At 39.4% G+C, this 14,133-nt stretch overlaps 1 protein-coding gene across 1 annotated transcript in view; it reads right to left on the reverse strand.

Moving 5' to 3' along the window:
* Positions 1–14,133, reverse strand: part of PNLIPRP3 (pancreatic lipase related protein 3) — a 56,294-nt gene that overhangs the window by 22,007 nt on the left and 20,154 nt on the right. Inside the window, exon 5 of the mRNA XM_055242708.2 lies at positions 3,963–4,071. Coding sequence (XP_055098683.2) covers positions 3,963–4,071 — 109 coding nt within the window. The remainder of the gene's footprint in view (positions 1–3,962; positions 4,072–14,133) is intronic.

The following is a 14,133-nucleotide window of genomic DNA, read 5'->3' on the forward strand; positions in this document are numbered from 1 at the left end:
AGAAGAATTGGCCAGGGCAAAGGTAAGGTGGCCAGCAACCCAGGGGAGGACAGAGAAGTACATGGCCTCCAGATGAAAGAGCATCGTGTTTGGGAAACTGTAACTAGTTTGCTAAGGCTGGTGTGTAGAGTTCTAGGATTTGGTGGAAGATAAGGGTAGTATTGCTAGCAGGAGCCAGATGTCAGCTGAGCCATGTCAAGGAGTTTGGACATGACGTGGTCATCAATGGGAAGCTGTTGCAAGCTTGCAAACAAGGGAGATTTATGATCAGATTTATATTTTAGCAAAATCCCTTTGCTGTGATATAGAGGCTGGATCCTGGAGTGGGGAGGATGCAGTGTAGCATTGCCATTGACCCCTGTGGGAATGTGGCATCAGCAAGGAAGGAATGTCTGTGTCACAGCTCTGGGTGTGTGCTCAGCACACTTAGCTTGTCATAGGATTTGTGTTTTTTTTTTTTTTCTGACTAATATAATCACTAAAAGAATGATTATAGAAAAACAAGAGGAGAGAAGAAGGGGCCTAGAATGGAAACTTGAAGAACATGAACATATAGGCAAAGGCAAAAGAAAGGAAACTCATGAGGTAGCCTGGAGAGAGGGAGTCAAAAAAACAAAGACAACCAAGAATATGCGGAATCATAGAAGCTAAGATGAGGGAGCACTTCAGCAAGGCGGGAGGGGTCCACTGGGACAAATTCTGCAGAGGGGTCAAGTAAAACACAGAGTCAAAAGGTCTCGTAGAGTTCCACAAAAAGCCACTAGTGATCTGGTAATAGTGGTTTTGAGGAAAGAAGCTAGGTAGCAGTGGGTCAAGGAGAGAATGAACCCTAAGGAAATGCAATCGCTCCACTTTCAACTTTGTGGAGCTTGGATCTAGAGGAATGCAACAGGCTAGGGCATCATTTAGAAGGAAATGGGAGGCCAGGAAGGAAGGGGTGCGTTTCAGCACAGCACTTCTGTTGACAAGACCTGAGAAAAAGTGAACAAATGACTTAAGTCCACAAAGGGGGTGGAACTCAGAGCACAGGTGGAAAGACAATTAGACAAAGAGATCAATGAAGTAATGCAACATGCATGTGAATGAACCATTCACGCTTAACAAAGAAAGAGGAAAAAGTATTTATCTCACAATTAATCTTCAACTCTTGGAAGAATTTTTATTTTACTGGTGTGATTACACACAACTTTCTAATAAAGTCAGGATTCCTGGAGAGAAACATCCCAAGATAGGTATACCTTGGATCTTATTGATTGGAGGACAAGGCAATCAGATTAAAAAAAAAGACAGTCTTTCCAAGATGTAGGGAAGAGGGAACATTGAATTTGTTGTTCTAGGATATCTCAGGAGAAAAGTCTACAGAAGGGAAGAGAACTATTAGGTTCAACCTATTAATTAACCTTAGGGAGAGAGACATGACCTCTTACTACATGAGTGAGAACTAATTGTTTAGGATCTGAGTGTGTAGTATGTATGTGTATTTTGGTACGTGTGTGTGTCAGCATAATGAGAGTGATTTTTCCTCAAATAAGAAAAGCATTGATACTGTTTATAAATAAAAATAAATAAAAGCAGAATCAGCTGAGTAACCCCCTAACTATAGTTATTATGACAACTGCTTACCACTTATACATAAATACCAAAGACATAAAAACTTATGTATGTCCTTAATATGTTTATCATATTAATTTTGTTTTTAACTGGTTTATTACATAGCTAAAATCTGTTTGTGAGGTCTCAGTTCTTCTATTACTTAAGGAACATGATTGCCCAAAGACTAATTTCTCAGAGGAATATAGATTACAACATCCACATTATATTAATTCTTTGGACATTCAGAAAGCCTTTAAAAACCTGTTTTCTATTTACCCAGAAGGACAATTCACCTGATGGGAAAAACTAGAGTTAAACGGTATCTGATTTTTGAAAAAACTTAATAAAAACAAAATCTCTTTGAATTGATTATAACCCAGTATGAACTGTAAATGCAGTTATGTGTTCTGCTTCACTCAGGCCAGGTCATCTCACAGCCTGCGTGAGGCTGTGAGGCCCCATGTGGTTCCACCTTCAAAAGAGGAACTCATTTCTTCTTTTCTTCTGGGCTTGAAAATTGACCGCAAAGGGTCACATAATGACTTCAGCGAAAAAGTTCAGTTTTTATTATTCTAAATAAGAATGGTGGTGAAAGTTCAGTTTTTATTATTCTAAATAAGAATGGTGGTGGTGGTGGTGGAGGTGATTGAGGAGGAGTTAGGAGCAGAGAGCTAGGAGAAGAAAGATGACTTATAGCAGGAATAAGCCTGTTATATCAACAGATTGCAGAGACAGAATACTTTAATCCCAATTTGGACTTCCTAGATTTTTTTAAAAAACTGTGTTCTAAATTGAGATTTGAATTTAAAGTGTTCATGTATGTGTGTGTATGTGTGTGTGAGAGAGAGAGAGAGAGCATGCACACACACATGCACACAGAGCACAGTAGTTTAACAAAGACAAAATATGCTACTGTGGCCAAGCCTGGAGTCAGTGCAGTAAGGGAGGCTTTCTGTTAAAAATAACAGGCTCATCCATAATTATAAGACCAAGTGATATAATAGTTGTGTTTTCAAATACAAAAGAGGCACATGTCAAAGGGTATGAGAAGCACAGAGAATTAATTCCTGCCCGAGGAGGAAACATCTGAGATGAATCTTGACAAAGGGACAGTGAATGCTCAGCAAGAGGGACAACAGCACGTGCAAAGGCACAGAGCATGAAAAACTGTGATGAAACATGACAAGTTTACGTGACAAGCTAAGAGGCTTTAGGCAAGGAGACACCCTGAGAGATTTGGAGCAGTGGAGTGGCATGGCCTGCGCCTGGAAAGATAAGCCTGGCAGTACTTGTAGAAGACTAGGCTGGGGCACCAGCGGGGACCAAGGCCAAACTGCAGACAAGAGATGAGGGACTGAGCCAGGACAATGACCAGGGGATGGACGGGAAAAGGCAGATAAAGGAGACGTGGGGCCGGCTTACTGGCTGTTGGTGGGGGATGCAGAGGGAGAGGCCAGCCCCGCCTGTCGGTAAAGGAGCTGATGCTTTGACCTTCATCCATCTCACACAGAATGTGGGGAGGAGACATGATTGTTTATTACACCCCCAAACCCAATTCATGCTATATGCTTTACTCTGCAACTTATTTTTAGACTTAGCAGTATATCCAGGGATAATATTAAAAATGGTAACAACTGAGTAGGCTGCAGTCCAGGTGTGTCGGGAACGTCCAGGACAATCAGTGGGACTCAAACTCATTCTTTTTTAAAAATAACTTTTAAAAATTGATATATAATAGTTGTCCATATTTTGGGGTCACATGTGGTATTCTGAGACATGTATATAATGTGTAGTGATCAAATCAGGGTAATTGGGACATCCATCGCCACAATCATTCATCTTTTCTTTGTGTTGGGAACATTACAGTCCTTCTCTTCTAGCTATTTTGAAACACGTAATAAATTATTGTTAACTGTAATTTCTGTATCATATATTAGAACGTACTCCTTCTAGCTATGGATTTTTGTACCCATTAACCAGCTTCTCTTTAGCCTCCCCTCTCTTCTTCCCTTCCCAGCCTCTCATAACCACCATTCTACTCTCTACCTCTACGTAAACTTCATTCTTTGCATTACTGGTATGAAATCCCAAAGGATGGAATGTGTCATAATTCCTTCAACCATTCAATTGCAGGTGAGGGATCACATAGTTTCTCTTACTTTGTCACCACAGACAATGCTGCAAAGAACCCCCTTGAAGCGAATCTGCACATTTCTGCTTTGAAAACACGTTCATGTTTTATTTCATTGGAATCACATTTCGTAGTATCTTACATTTTCTTCTGCAGTATTACTTGGTGTTCAGATACTTGATACTGTGTGTAAACAATATTTAAACACACTCAAGGCCCGACTGCAGGGCATGCTTACCAGTTATTCTTCCAAGGCCTGGTATCCTTGACCCAGCTTCCCCAGCCAGGTGTGCTCCCAAGCTGTGGCCAATCAGGTGCACTTTAGAAGGGGAATATCCAAATTTTTTCTGAAAGGATTGTTTAACAGAATAAGTATTTTTAAAACAGCGGTGGAATAGCTTAAATATGCTTTAAAAATAGAAAAAAAAAGATCAACATGGTTCTCCCTTTTGCACGTAAGATGGGGACTGGTAAAGTCACAAAGTGACACCTCTGCCTACATCCTTATCCAACTGAAGGAGAACAGATGGGCTTGGAAGAATGCCTTCTATAGGAGCTCTTCTGCTTGTGCTAAGGGGCTGGCCTGTGGTCCTTGGAAACAGGAGAACAACCCTAGCAACTATATTTGTGGCTTGTAGCTCCATGCTGATCCTTCCTGAGGCCCAATCCTTTCAGCATGCTCACAACACGCATCAAAGGCAGCTCATTCCTACACTGTTATCCACCTTGCCTGTGTCTGTATCCTTCAGGTTAAGGCAACACTAGAAAATGTATGGAATAACTTTGGTTTTAAAATAGGAGCTTTTAAGAATATTCACAAACTCAAAATAACTCAATATCAAGAAAGCAAATGATCCAACCAAAAATGGGCAAAGGATTTGAATAGTTATCAAAAGAAGACATACAAATGGCCAACAGATTTACGAAAAAATGTTGAACATCCTTAATCATTAGGGAAATACAAATCAACATCACAATGAGATATCACTTCACATCTGTTAGAATGGCTATTATAAATTAAAGATAACAAGAGCTGTCAAAGATTTGGAGAAAAGGGAAAGCTTGTACACTGTTGGAGGGGACATAAATCGGTATAGCCATTATGGAGAATAATATGGAGGTGCCTTGAAAAACTAAAAATAGGATTACTATATGATCTATCAATCTCACTTCTGGGAATATATGCAAAGGTATCAAAATCATTACGCTGAAGAAGAGATATTTGCACTTCCATTTCATTGCAGCATTATTCTCAATAGCCGAAATATGGAATCAACCTGTGTCCGTCAATGAATTAATGGATAAAGAAAATGTGTTGTACCTGCACAATGAAAAAGGAAATTCTGTCATTTGTGACAACATGGAAGACATGCTAAGTGAAAGAAGCCAGGCATAGAAAGACAAACACTGCATGACCTCACTTAATATGTGGAATTTTAAAAAGTCAAACTACGTAAGTAGAGGATAATAGTAGTTATCAGGGGCTGAGATTGGGGTGTGGGGAATAGGGAGATATTGATTAGTGGGTACAAAGCTTCAGTTACACAGGAGGAATAAGTTTCTGAGATTTATTGCTTAGCAATAATAGTAATGCATTGTATATTTCAAAATTGCTAAGAGTAGATTTAAAACATTTTCTTTATTAAAAAATGCTATGTTGGCCGGGCTCAGTGGCTCACGCCTGTACTCCCAGCACTTTGGGACTCCGAGGCAGGCAGATCACAAGGTCAGGAGTTCGAGACCAGCCTGACCAACATAGTGAAACCCCATCTCTACTAAAAAAAAAAAAAATAGAAAAATTAGCCAGGTGTGGTGGTGTGTGCCTGTAATCCCAGTTACTCAGTAAGCTGAGGCAGGAGGATCGCTTGAACCCAGGAGGCAGAGGTTGCAGTGAGCTGAGATCACGCCACTGCACTCCAGCCTGGGCGACAGAGCGAGACTCCATCTCAAATCTCAAAAAAAAAAAAAAAAAAAAAAAAGATCATGTCCTTTGCAGGGACACAGATGAAGCTGGAAGCCATCATTCTCAGCAAACTAACACCAGAACAGAAAACCAAACACTGCATGTTCTCACTCATAAGTGGGAGTTGAACAATGAGAACACGTGGACACAGGGAGGGGAACAACACACCCTGGGGCCTGTTGGGGATGGGGGCCAAGGGGAGGGAGAGCATTAAGACAAATACCTAATGCATGCAGGGCTTAAAACCTAGATGATGGGTTGATAGGTGCAGCAAACCATCACGGCACATCCATACCTATGTAAAAAACCTGCACATTCTGTACATGTATCCTGGAACTTCAAGTAAAATGAAATAAAATAAGAAAGAAGAATGGTCCAGTTGAAAAAAAAATGATATGTGAAGATGTGAAGTGACAGATATGTTAATTAGATTGATGTAATCATTCCACTATGTATACTTGTATACATATATCAAAACATCACAATGTACCCCATGAATATGTACAATTATTATTTGTCAATTAAAAACAAAAACAAATAAAAAAGAATATTCACAAATAGATTATACATCTAGAGTTTAAACAAAAACAAAAGTGTGATAGGAAACAAAGGAGCAAGCATTTAAAAATGTTTTAAAATATCAGACTAAATTTAACACGAAATCTACCATCTTAACAAAATCTTAATTGCATAACCCAGTTTTGCTAATTACAGGCATGATGTTGTCCAGAAGATCTCTAGAATTTACTCAGCTTGCATAATTGAAACTTTATACCCATTGAATAGCAACTGTATTTCTCTTCTCTTTTCCCCACCTCCTGGAAAGAAGCATTCCATTCTTTGCTTCTGTGAGTTCAGCTATTTTAGATGCCTCATGTGAGTGGAATCACACAATATTTGTCCTTCTGTGATGGGCTTATTTCACTTAGCATAATGTCCTACAGGTTCATCTGTTTTGTTGCATATGTCAGGATTTTCTTCTTTCTTAAAGTTGAATAATATTCCATTGTGTATATATACATTTTCTTCATCCATTCATTTGTTCATGGACATTTAGGTTGTTTCCATGTCTTGATTATTGCAAATAATGCTGCAATGGACATGGAAGTGGAGCTGTCTATTCTAGATCCTGATCTCAATCGTTTGGATAAGTACCTAGAAGTGTGATTGCTGGATCATATGGTAGTTTTATTTTTAATTTTTTGAGGAATCTTCATAGTGTTTTACATAATGGCTGCACCATTTTACATTCCCACCAACGGTGTACAAGGGTTTCAATTTCTCCCAATTCTCAATACTTATAATCTTTTTTTTTATTATAGCCATTCTAAAAGATGTGAGGTAGTATCTCACCATGAATTTGATTTGCATTTCCCTGATGATTATTAATGCTCAATATTTTTTGATAAACCAGTTGGTTATTTGTATGTCTTCTTTTAAAAAATGACTAGGCCAGGCATTGTGGCTCACGCCTGTAATCCCAGCACTTTGGGAGGCCGAGGCGGGTGGATCACGAGGTCAGGAGATCGAGACCATCCTGGCTAACATGGTGAAACCCCGTCTCTACTAAAAATACAAAAAAAAAAAAAATTAACCGGGCGTGGTGGTGGGCGCCTGTAGTCCCAGCTACTCGGGAGGCTCAGGCAGGAGAATGGCGTGAACCCAGGAGGCAGAGCTTGCAGTGAGCAGAGATCACACCACTGCACTGCAGCCTGGGCGACTGAGCAAGACTCCATCTCAAAAAAAAAAAATACTATTTAAGTCTTTTGCCCATTTTAAAATCAGGTTATCTGTCTTTTTGTTATTATGTTGTTGGAGATCCTTATATATTTTGGATGTTAAACCCTTATCGGATATATGATAACATATATGGTTTGCAAATATCTTCTCCCATTCCACAGGTTGCCTTTTCACTGTGTTAATTGTTTCCTTTCCTGGGAAGAAGTTTTTTAGATGTAGTCCCCTGTGTTAGTTCATTCTTGCATTAATATAAAGAAATATCTAAGGCTGGGTAATTTATAGAAAGGAGGTTTAATTGTCTCATGGTTCCACAGGCTATATACAGAGCATAGTGCTGGCATCTGCTTCTGGTGAGGCCTCAGGGAGCTTAGAATCATCGGGGAAGGCAAAGGAGGAGCTGGTGTATCACAGACTGAGAGCAGAAGTAAGAGGCAAGTGGGGAGGGGCCGTGCTCTTTACAATCAGATCTTGTGTGAACTAACCGAGCAAGTACTCACTCATCACCAAGGGGGTGGCACTAAACCATTCATGAGAGATTCATCCCCATGATCTAATACCTCCCACTGAGCCCCATTTCCAAATTGGGGATATTTCAATATGAGATTTGGAGGGGACACACATCCAAACCATATCATTCCACTCCTGGCCCCCTACACCTCATGTCCGTTTCACATTGCAAAATACAATCGTCCCTTCTTACTATTCCCCCAACATGTTAATCATTCTAGCATCAACTCAAAGTTCAAAGTCAAAAGTCTCATCTGAGACTCAAGGCCAAGTTGCTTTTACCTATGAGCCTGTAAAATAAAAAACGAGTTATTTACTTCTAAGACATAATGGTGGTACAGGAATTGGGTAAACAATTCAATTCCAAAAAAGAGAAATTGGCCAAAAGAAAGAGGTAATAGGCCCCATGCAAATCTGAAACCCAGCAGGGCAGGCATTAAATCTTAAAGCTCCAACATAATCCTTGACTCTGTGTTCCACATCCTGGTGTGAGGAGTGGGATCCCAAGGCCTCGGGCAGCCCTGCCCCTGTGGCTTCTCTGGGTGCAACCCACATGCTGCTCTCTGGGGTTGGAGATGAGTGCATGCCAGTTTTTATAATCATGGATCTTCCAGTGGATCTAACATTCTGAGGTCTGGAGGGCAGGATCCCCTTCCCACAGATCCACTAGGCAGTTCCCCTGTGGGGACTCTGTGTGGGGGTTCCAACCCCACATTTCTTCTTGGCATTGCCTTAGTAGAGTTTTTCTGTGGGGGCTCTGTCTCTGCAGCAGGCTTCTGCCTGGGCACACAGACTTATCTATACATCCTCTGAAATCTAGGTGGAAGCTGCCAAGCTTCCTTCACACTTGCACTCTGAGCATCTGCAGATTTAACACCACTTGAAAACTGCCAAGGCTCATGGCTTGCACCCTCCAGAGCTGTGTTCTAAGCTGTATCTGGGGCCCTAAGAGCTGAGGGTGGAGCCTGAGCAGCTGGGATGCAGGGAACAGTGTCCTGAAGGCTGAGCAGGGCAGTGGGACCCTAGTCCTGGGTTCTGAAACCATTCTTTCCTTTTAGGCCTCTGGGCCTGTGATGGGAGGGGCTGCCTCAAAGATGTCTGAAATGCGTTTCAGGCCTTTTCCTCATTGTCTTGGATAGTAGCACCCGGCTCCCTTTTAGTCATGCTAATCTCTCTAACAAGTGGTTGCTCCACAGCCCACTTACATTCTGCTCCTGAACAAGCTTTTTCTTTGTCTGCCACATGGCTAGGCTAGGCTGCAAATTTTCCAAACTTCAATGTTTTGCTTCCCTTTGAAATATAAGTTCTAACTTTAAGTCATTTATTTGCTCCCATATCTGATTGTACATTGTTAGAAGCAGACAGGTCATATCTTGAATGCTTTGCTGCTTAGAAACTTCTTCTGCTAGATACCTGAAGTCATTACTCTTAAGTTCAACATACTGCAGATCCCCAGGGTGTGGATCTACAGCTAAGCACTTTGGTAGGGTGTAACATGGGTGACCCTTGTTACCCATGCAGCTAAGCACTTTGGTAGGGTGTAACATGGATGACCCTTACTCCAGTTCCCAATAACTTTGTCATTTCTATCTGAGACCACATCAGCCTGGATTTCACTGTCCATATCTCTATCATCATTTTGGTCACAATCATGTAACAAGTCTCTAAGAAGTTTCAAACTTTCCATCATCTTCCTGTATTCTTCTGAGCTCCACAACTCTCCCAACATTGTTCATTTCCCAGCTCCGAAGTCACTTCCACATTTTGAAGTATCTTTATAGCAATGCCCTGCTCCTTTTTACTAATTTTTTTTTGTGTTAGTTCATTCTTGTGTTGCTATAAAGAAATATCTAAGGCTGGGTAATTCATAAAGAAAATAGGTTTAATTGGCTCCTGGTTCTGTAGGCTATACATAAACCATAGTGCCAGCATCTGCTTATGTCCAGAAGCTTACAATCATGGCGGAAGGCAAAGGTGGGACTGGGGTATCACATGGCAAGAGTAGGAGCAAGAGAGTAAGTGGGGAGGTACCATCCTCTTTTAAACAAACAGATATTGTGTGAACTAACTGAGCAAGAACTCACTCATCATCAAGAGGATGGCACTAAGCCATTCATGGGGGATCCACCCCCATGATTCGATACCTCCCACTATTCCCACCTCCAAATTGATGACCACATTTCAACATAAGATTTGGAGGGGACACGCATCCAAAGCACGTCCTCCTCTTTGTCTATTTTTGCTTTTGCTGCCTGTGATTTTGGTGAAATATCCAGGAAATCATTGTCAGGTCCAATGTCATAAAGCTTTTCTTCTATGTTTTCTTCTAGGAGTTTTATAGTTTTAGGTGTTATGTTTGTCTTTAATCTGTTTCAAATTGATTTGTGTGTGTGTGTGTGTATAGCGTAAGACAAGGGTCCAATTTAATTCCTTTTTATGTGGATATCCATCTTTCCAAATGCCAGTTGTAGGAAGAGCCTATCCTTTCTTCATTGTGTATTCTTGGCATCCTTGTGGAAGATCAGTTGACCATACATGCATGAGTTTCCTTCTGAGATCTCTATTCTGTCTTTATGCCAGTGCCACACTGCTTTAATTGCTGTACTTTTAAAATAAATTTTGAAATCAGGAACTGTGATGATTCCAGCTTAGTTCTTCTTTCTCGAGATTGTTTTGGCTATTCAGGGTCCTTTGTGCTTCCATGTACATTTCACAATTGTTTTTACTATTTCTGTTAAAAAAAGGCCATTGGAATTTTGATAGGTATTACGCTGAATCTGTAGATAGCTTTGGGTAGTATGAACATTTTGATAATATTGACTCTTTTGATTCATGAACACAGGATGTTTTTCCATTTATTTGTATCTTCTTTAATACAGGTCTGTTCAGATTTTCTGTTTCTTCATGATTCAGCCTTGGTATGTTGTGTATTTCTAGGAATTTATCTATTTCTTCTAGGTTATCTTAAATTTTGTTGTGTAATGATTTATACTAGTCTCATGTTCCTTTTATTTCCGTGGTCTCAATTGTCATGTCTCCTTTTTATTTCTTCTTTTTTTAAATGTTGGTCTTCTCAAGTTTTTTTTAGTCTAGCTAAAGGTTTGTAAATGTTGTTCATCTTTTCAACAAACAATTTCTTAATATTGTTTTTGTATTCACTATTTTGTTCATTTCTACTGTAATTTTTATTATTTCCATTCTTCTGCCAACTTTAGAATAAGTTTATTCTCCTTTATCTAGTTCAGGGGTATCCAAGTTTTTGGTTTCCCCATGCCACAGTGGAAGAATTATTGTCTTGGGCCACACATAAAATAAGTTAACACTAATGATATCTGATGAGCTTAAAAATAAGGTCCATGCATAAATCTCATAATGTTTTAAGAAAGTTTACAAATTTGTGTCGGGCCACATTCAAAGCTGTTCTGGGCTGTGGGTTGGGCAAGCTTGATCTAGTTCTTTTAGGTGTAAAGTTAGGTGGTTGAATGGAGAGCTTTTTTCTTTTTAAATTCAGGTGTTTATCACTATAAACTTCCTTCTTAGTCTGCTTTTGCTGAATCCCATAGGTTTTGGCATGTTGCATTTTTGTTTTCATTTGTCTCATGGTATTTTATAATTTCTCTTTTGATTTATTCTTTAACCCATTGGTTGTTTAAAAGTTTTCTGTTTAATTTGCACATATTTGTGTATTTTCCAGTTTTCCTTTTGTTATTGATTTCTAGTTTCATTCTACTGTGGTTAAGAAAGATACTTGGTATGACTGAAATCTTCTTGAGTTGGCTAAGATTTTGTTCTGACCTCACTTGTGATCTATCCTGGAGAAAGTTCTGTGTGTACCTGAGACGAAAGTGTATTCTGCTGTTGTTGGGTGAAATATTCTATGCACATGTGTTAGGTCCATTTGGTCTATAGTGTTGTTGAAGTTGTTGTTCAAATAAGTTTTCTTCTTATTTGTTTTCCATCTAGGTGATTGATCCATTATTGAAAATCAGATAATGAAGGCTCCTACTATTATTTCACTGGTGTGTATTTCTCCCTTCCATTCTGTCAATGTTTGCTTTATATATTTAGGTATTCTGGTGTTGGGTGCATATATATTTATAATTATTATATATTCCTGGTGAATTGATTCCTTTACCATTATATAATGACCTTTGTCACTTGTGATACTTTCTGACATAAAGTCTATTTTGTCAGATACAAGTACAGTCATTTGTTTTCTTATGGTTACCATTCACATTGATTATTCTTTTCCATGTCTTCACTTTAAACCTATGTGTCTCCAAAATATAAAATGAATCTCTTGTAGACAGCATGTAGTTAAATCTTTTCAAAACTATCTATTCAATCACTCTATATCTTTTGATTAGAGAGTTTAATACATTTACATTTAAAGTATTATTGATGGAGAAGAACTTACTATTGTTTTTTGTTTGTTTTGTCTTGTTTTGAGACAGGGTCTTGCTCTGCCAGCCAGGCTGGAGTGCAGTGGCAAGATCATTATCACAGCTCAGTGTACCCTCAAACCTTTAGACTCAAAGAATCCTCCTGCCTCAGCCTCCTGAATATCTAGGACTACAGGTACATGCTACCATGTCCAGCTAATTAGAATTTTTTTTTTTTTTTTAGATGGAATCTTGCTCTATTGCCAAGGCTGGAGTGTAATGGCACAATCTTGGCTCACTGCAACCTCTGCCTCCCAGGTTCAAGCAACTGTCCTGCCTTAGCCTCCTGAGTAGGTGGGATTACAGGCACCCACCACCATGGCCAGCTAATTTTTGTATTTTCAGTAGAGATGGGATTTCACCCTGTTGGCCAGGCTGGTCTTGAACTCCTGACCTCAAGTGATCTGCCTGCCTCAGTCTCACAAATTGCTGGGATTACAGGTGTGGGCCACTGCACCCAGTCCTAAAACAAAACAAAACAAAACAAAACACCTTTTTATAGAGATAGGGTCTCACTACGTTGCCCAGGCTTGTGTTGAACTCCAGGCCTCAAGTGATCCTCCCACATCAGCTTCCCAAAGTGCTGGGATTACAGGCATGAGCCACCACATCTGAGCACTATTACCATTTTAAACAATTGTTTCCTACCTTTCTGTCTTATAGTTCCTTTGTTCCTCTTTTCCTCTCTTGTTGTCTTCCTTTGTGTTTTGTTGATTTTTTATATTAATATACTTTGATAGCTTTTTTAAATCTTTCATGTATTTTCTATAGGTACTTTCTTTGTGACTACCATAGGGTTTACATAAAATATCTTACAGTTATAATAGTATAATAGTGTATTTTAAGGAGATAACAACTTAATTTCAATCACATACCCCAAAGTCTACACTTTTACTCCTTCACATCACATCCTTCATGTTATTGATGTCATAATTACATCTTTTTTATTGTGTATCCATTAACATATTTTTGTAAGTATTAAGTATTCTTAATACTTTTGTCTTTTAACTTTTATACTAGAATTAAAAGTAGTTTACACACACATGTTACAGTATTCTGTATTTGTCTATATGTTTACCTTTACCAGAGAGTTTTATATTTCCACATACTTTCTCTCTTTCTTTCTATTTCTTTTCTTTCTTCTTTCTTTCTATTTCTTTTCTTTCTTCTTTCTTTCTTTTTCTTTCTTTCTCTCATTCCCTCCCTCCCTCCCTCCCTCCTCCCCCCTTCCTCCTTCCTTCCTTCCTTCCTTCTCTCTCTCTCTCTCCTTCCTTCCTCTTTCATTTTATTTGTTTTTTTGATGGAGTCTCATTCTGCTGCCCAGGCTGGAGTGCAGTCTGTTACCCAGGCTGGAGTGCAGTGGCACCATCTCAGCTCACTGCAACCTCCGCCTCCCAGGTTCAAGCGATTCTTATGCCTTAGCCTCCCATGTAGCTGGGATTACAGGTGCACGCCTTCATGACCAGCTAATGTTTTGTATTTTTAGTACAGACAGGGTTTCACCATGTTGGCCAGGTTTATCTCGACTTCCTGACGTCAAGTGATCTGCCTGCCTTGGCCTCCCAAAGTGCTGTGATTACAGGCATGGGCCACCATGCCCAGCCTTCAATTATTATATTCTTTTGCTCCAAGATTTGTTTGGTACTTTTTATATTTTTTTAATCTTCTTGTTGAAATTGTCACTTTGTTCATGCAATGTTCTCCTGACCTCATTTAACATTTTTATAATGGTTAGTTTGAATTCTCTGTCAGTTAAA

The sequence above is a fragment of the Symphalangus syndactylus genome, chromosome 2 (genome assembly GCF_028878055.3).
Source record: "Symphalangus syndactylus isolate Jambi chromosome 2, NHGRI_mSymSyn1-v2.1_pri, whole genome shotgun sequence".
Classification (NCBI taxonomy): Eukaryota; Metazoa; Chordata; class Mammalia; order Primates; family Hylobatidae; genus Symphalangus; species Symphalangus syndactylus.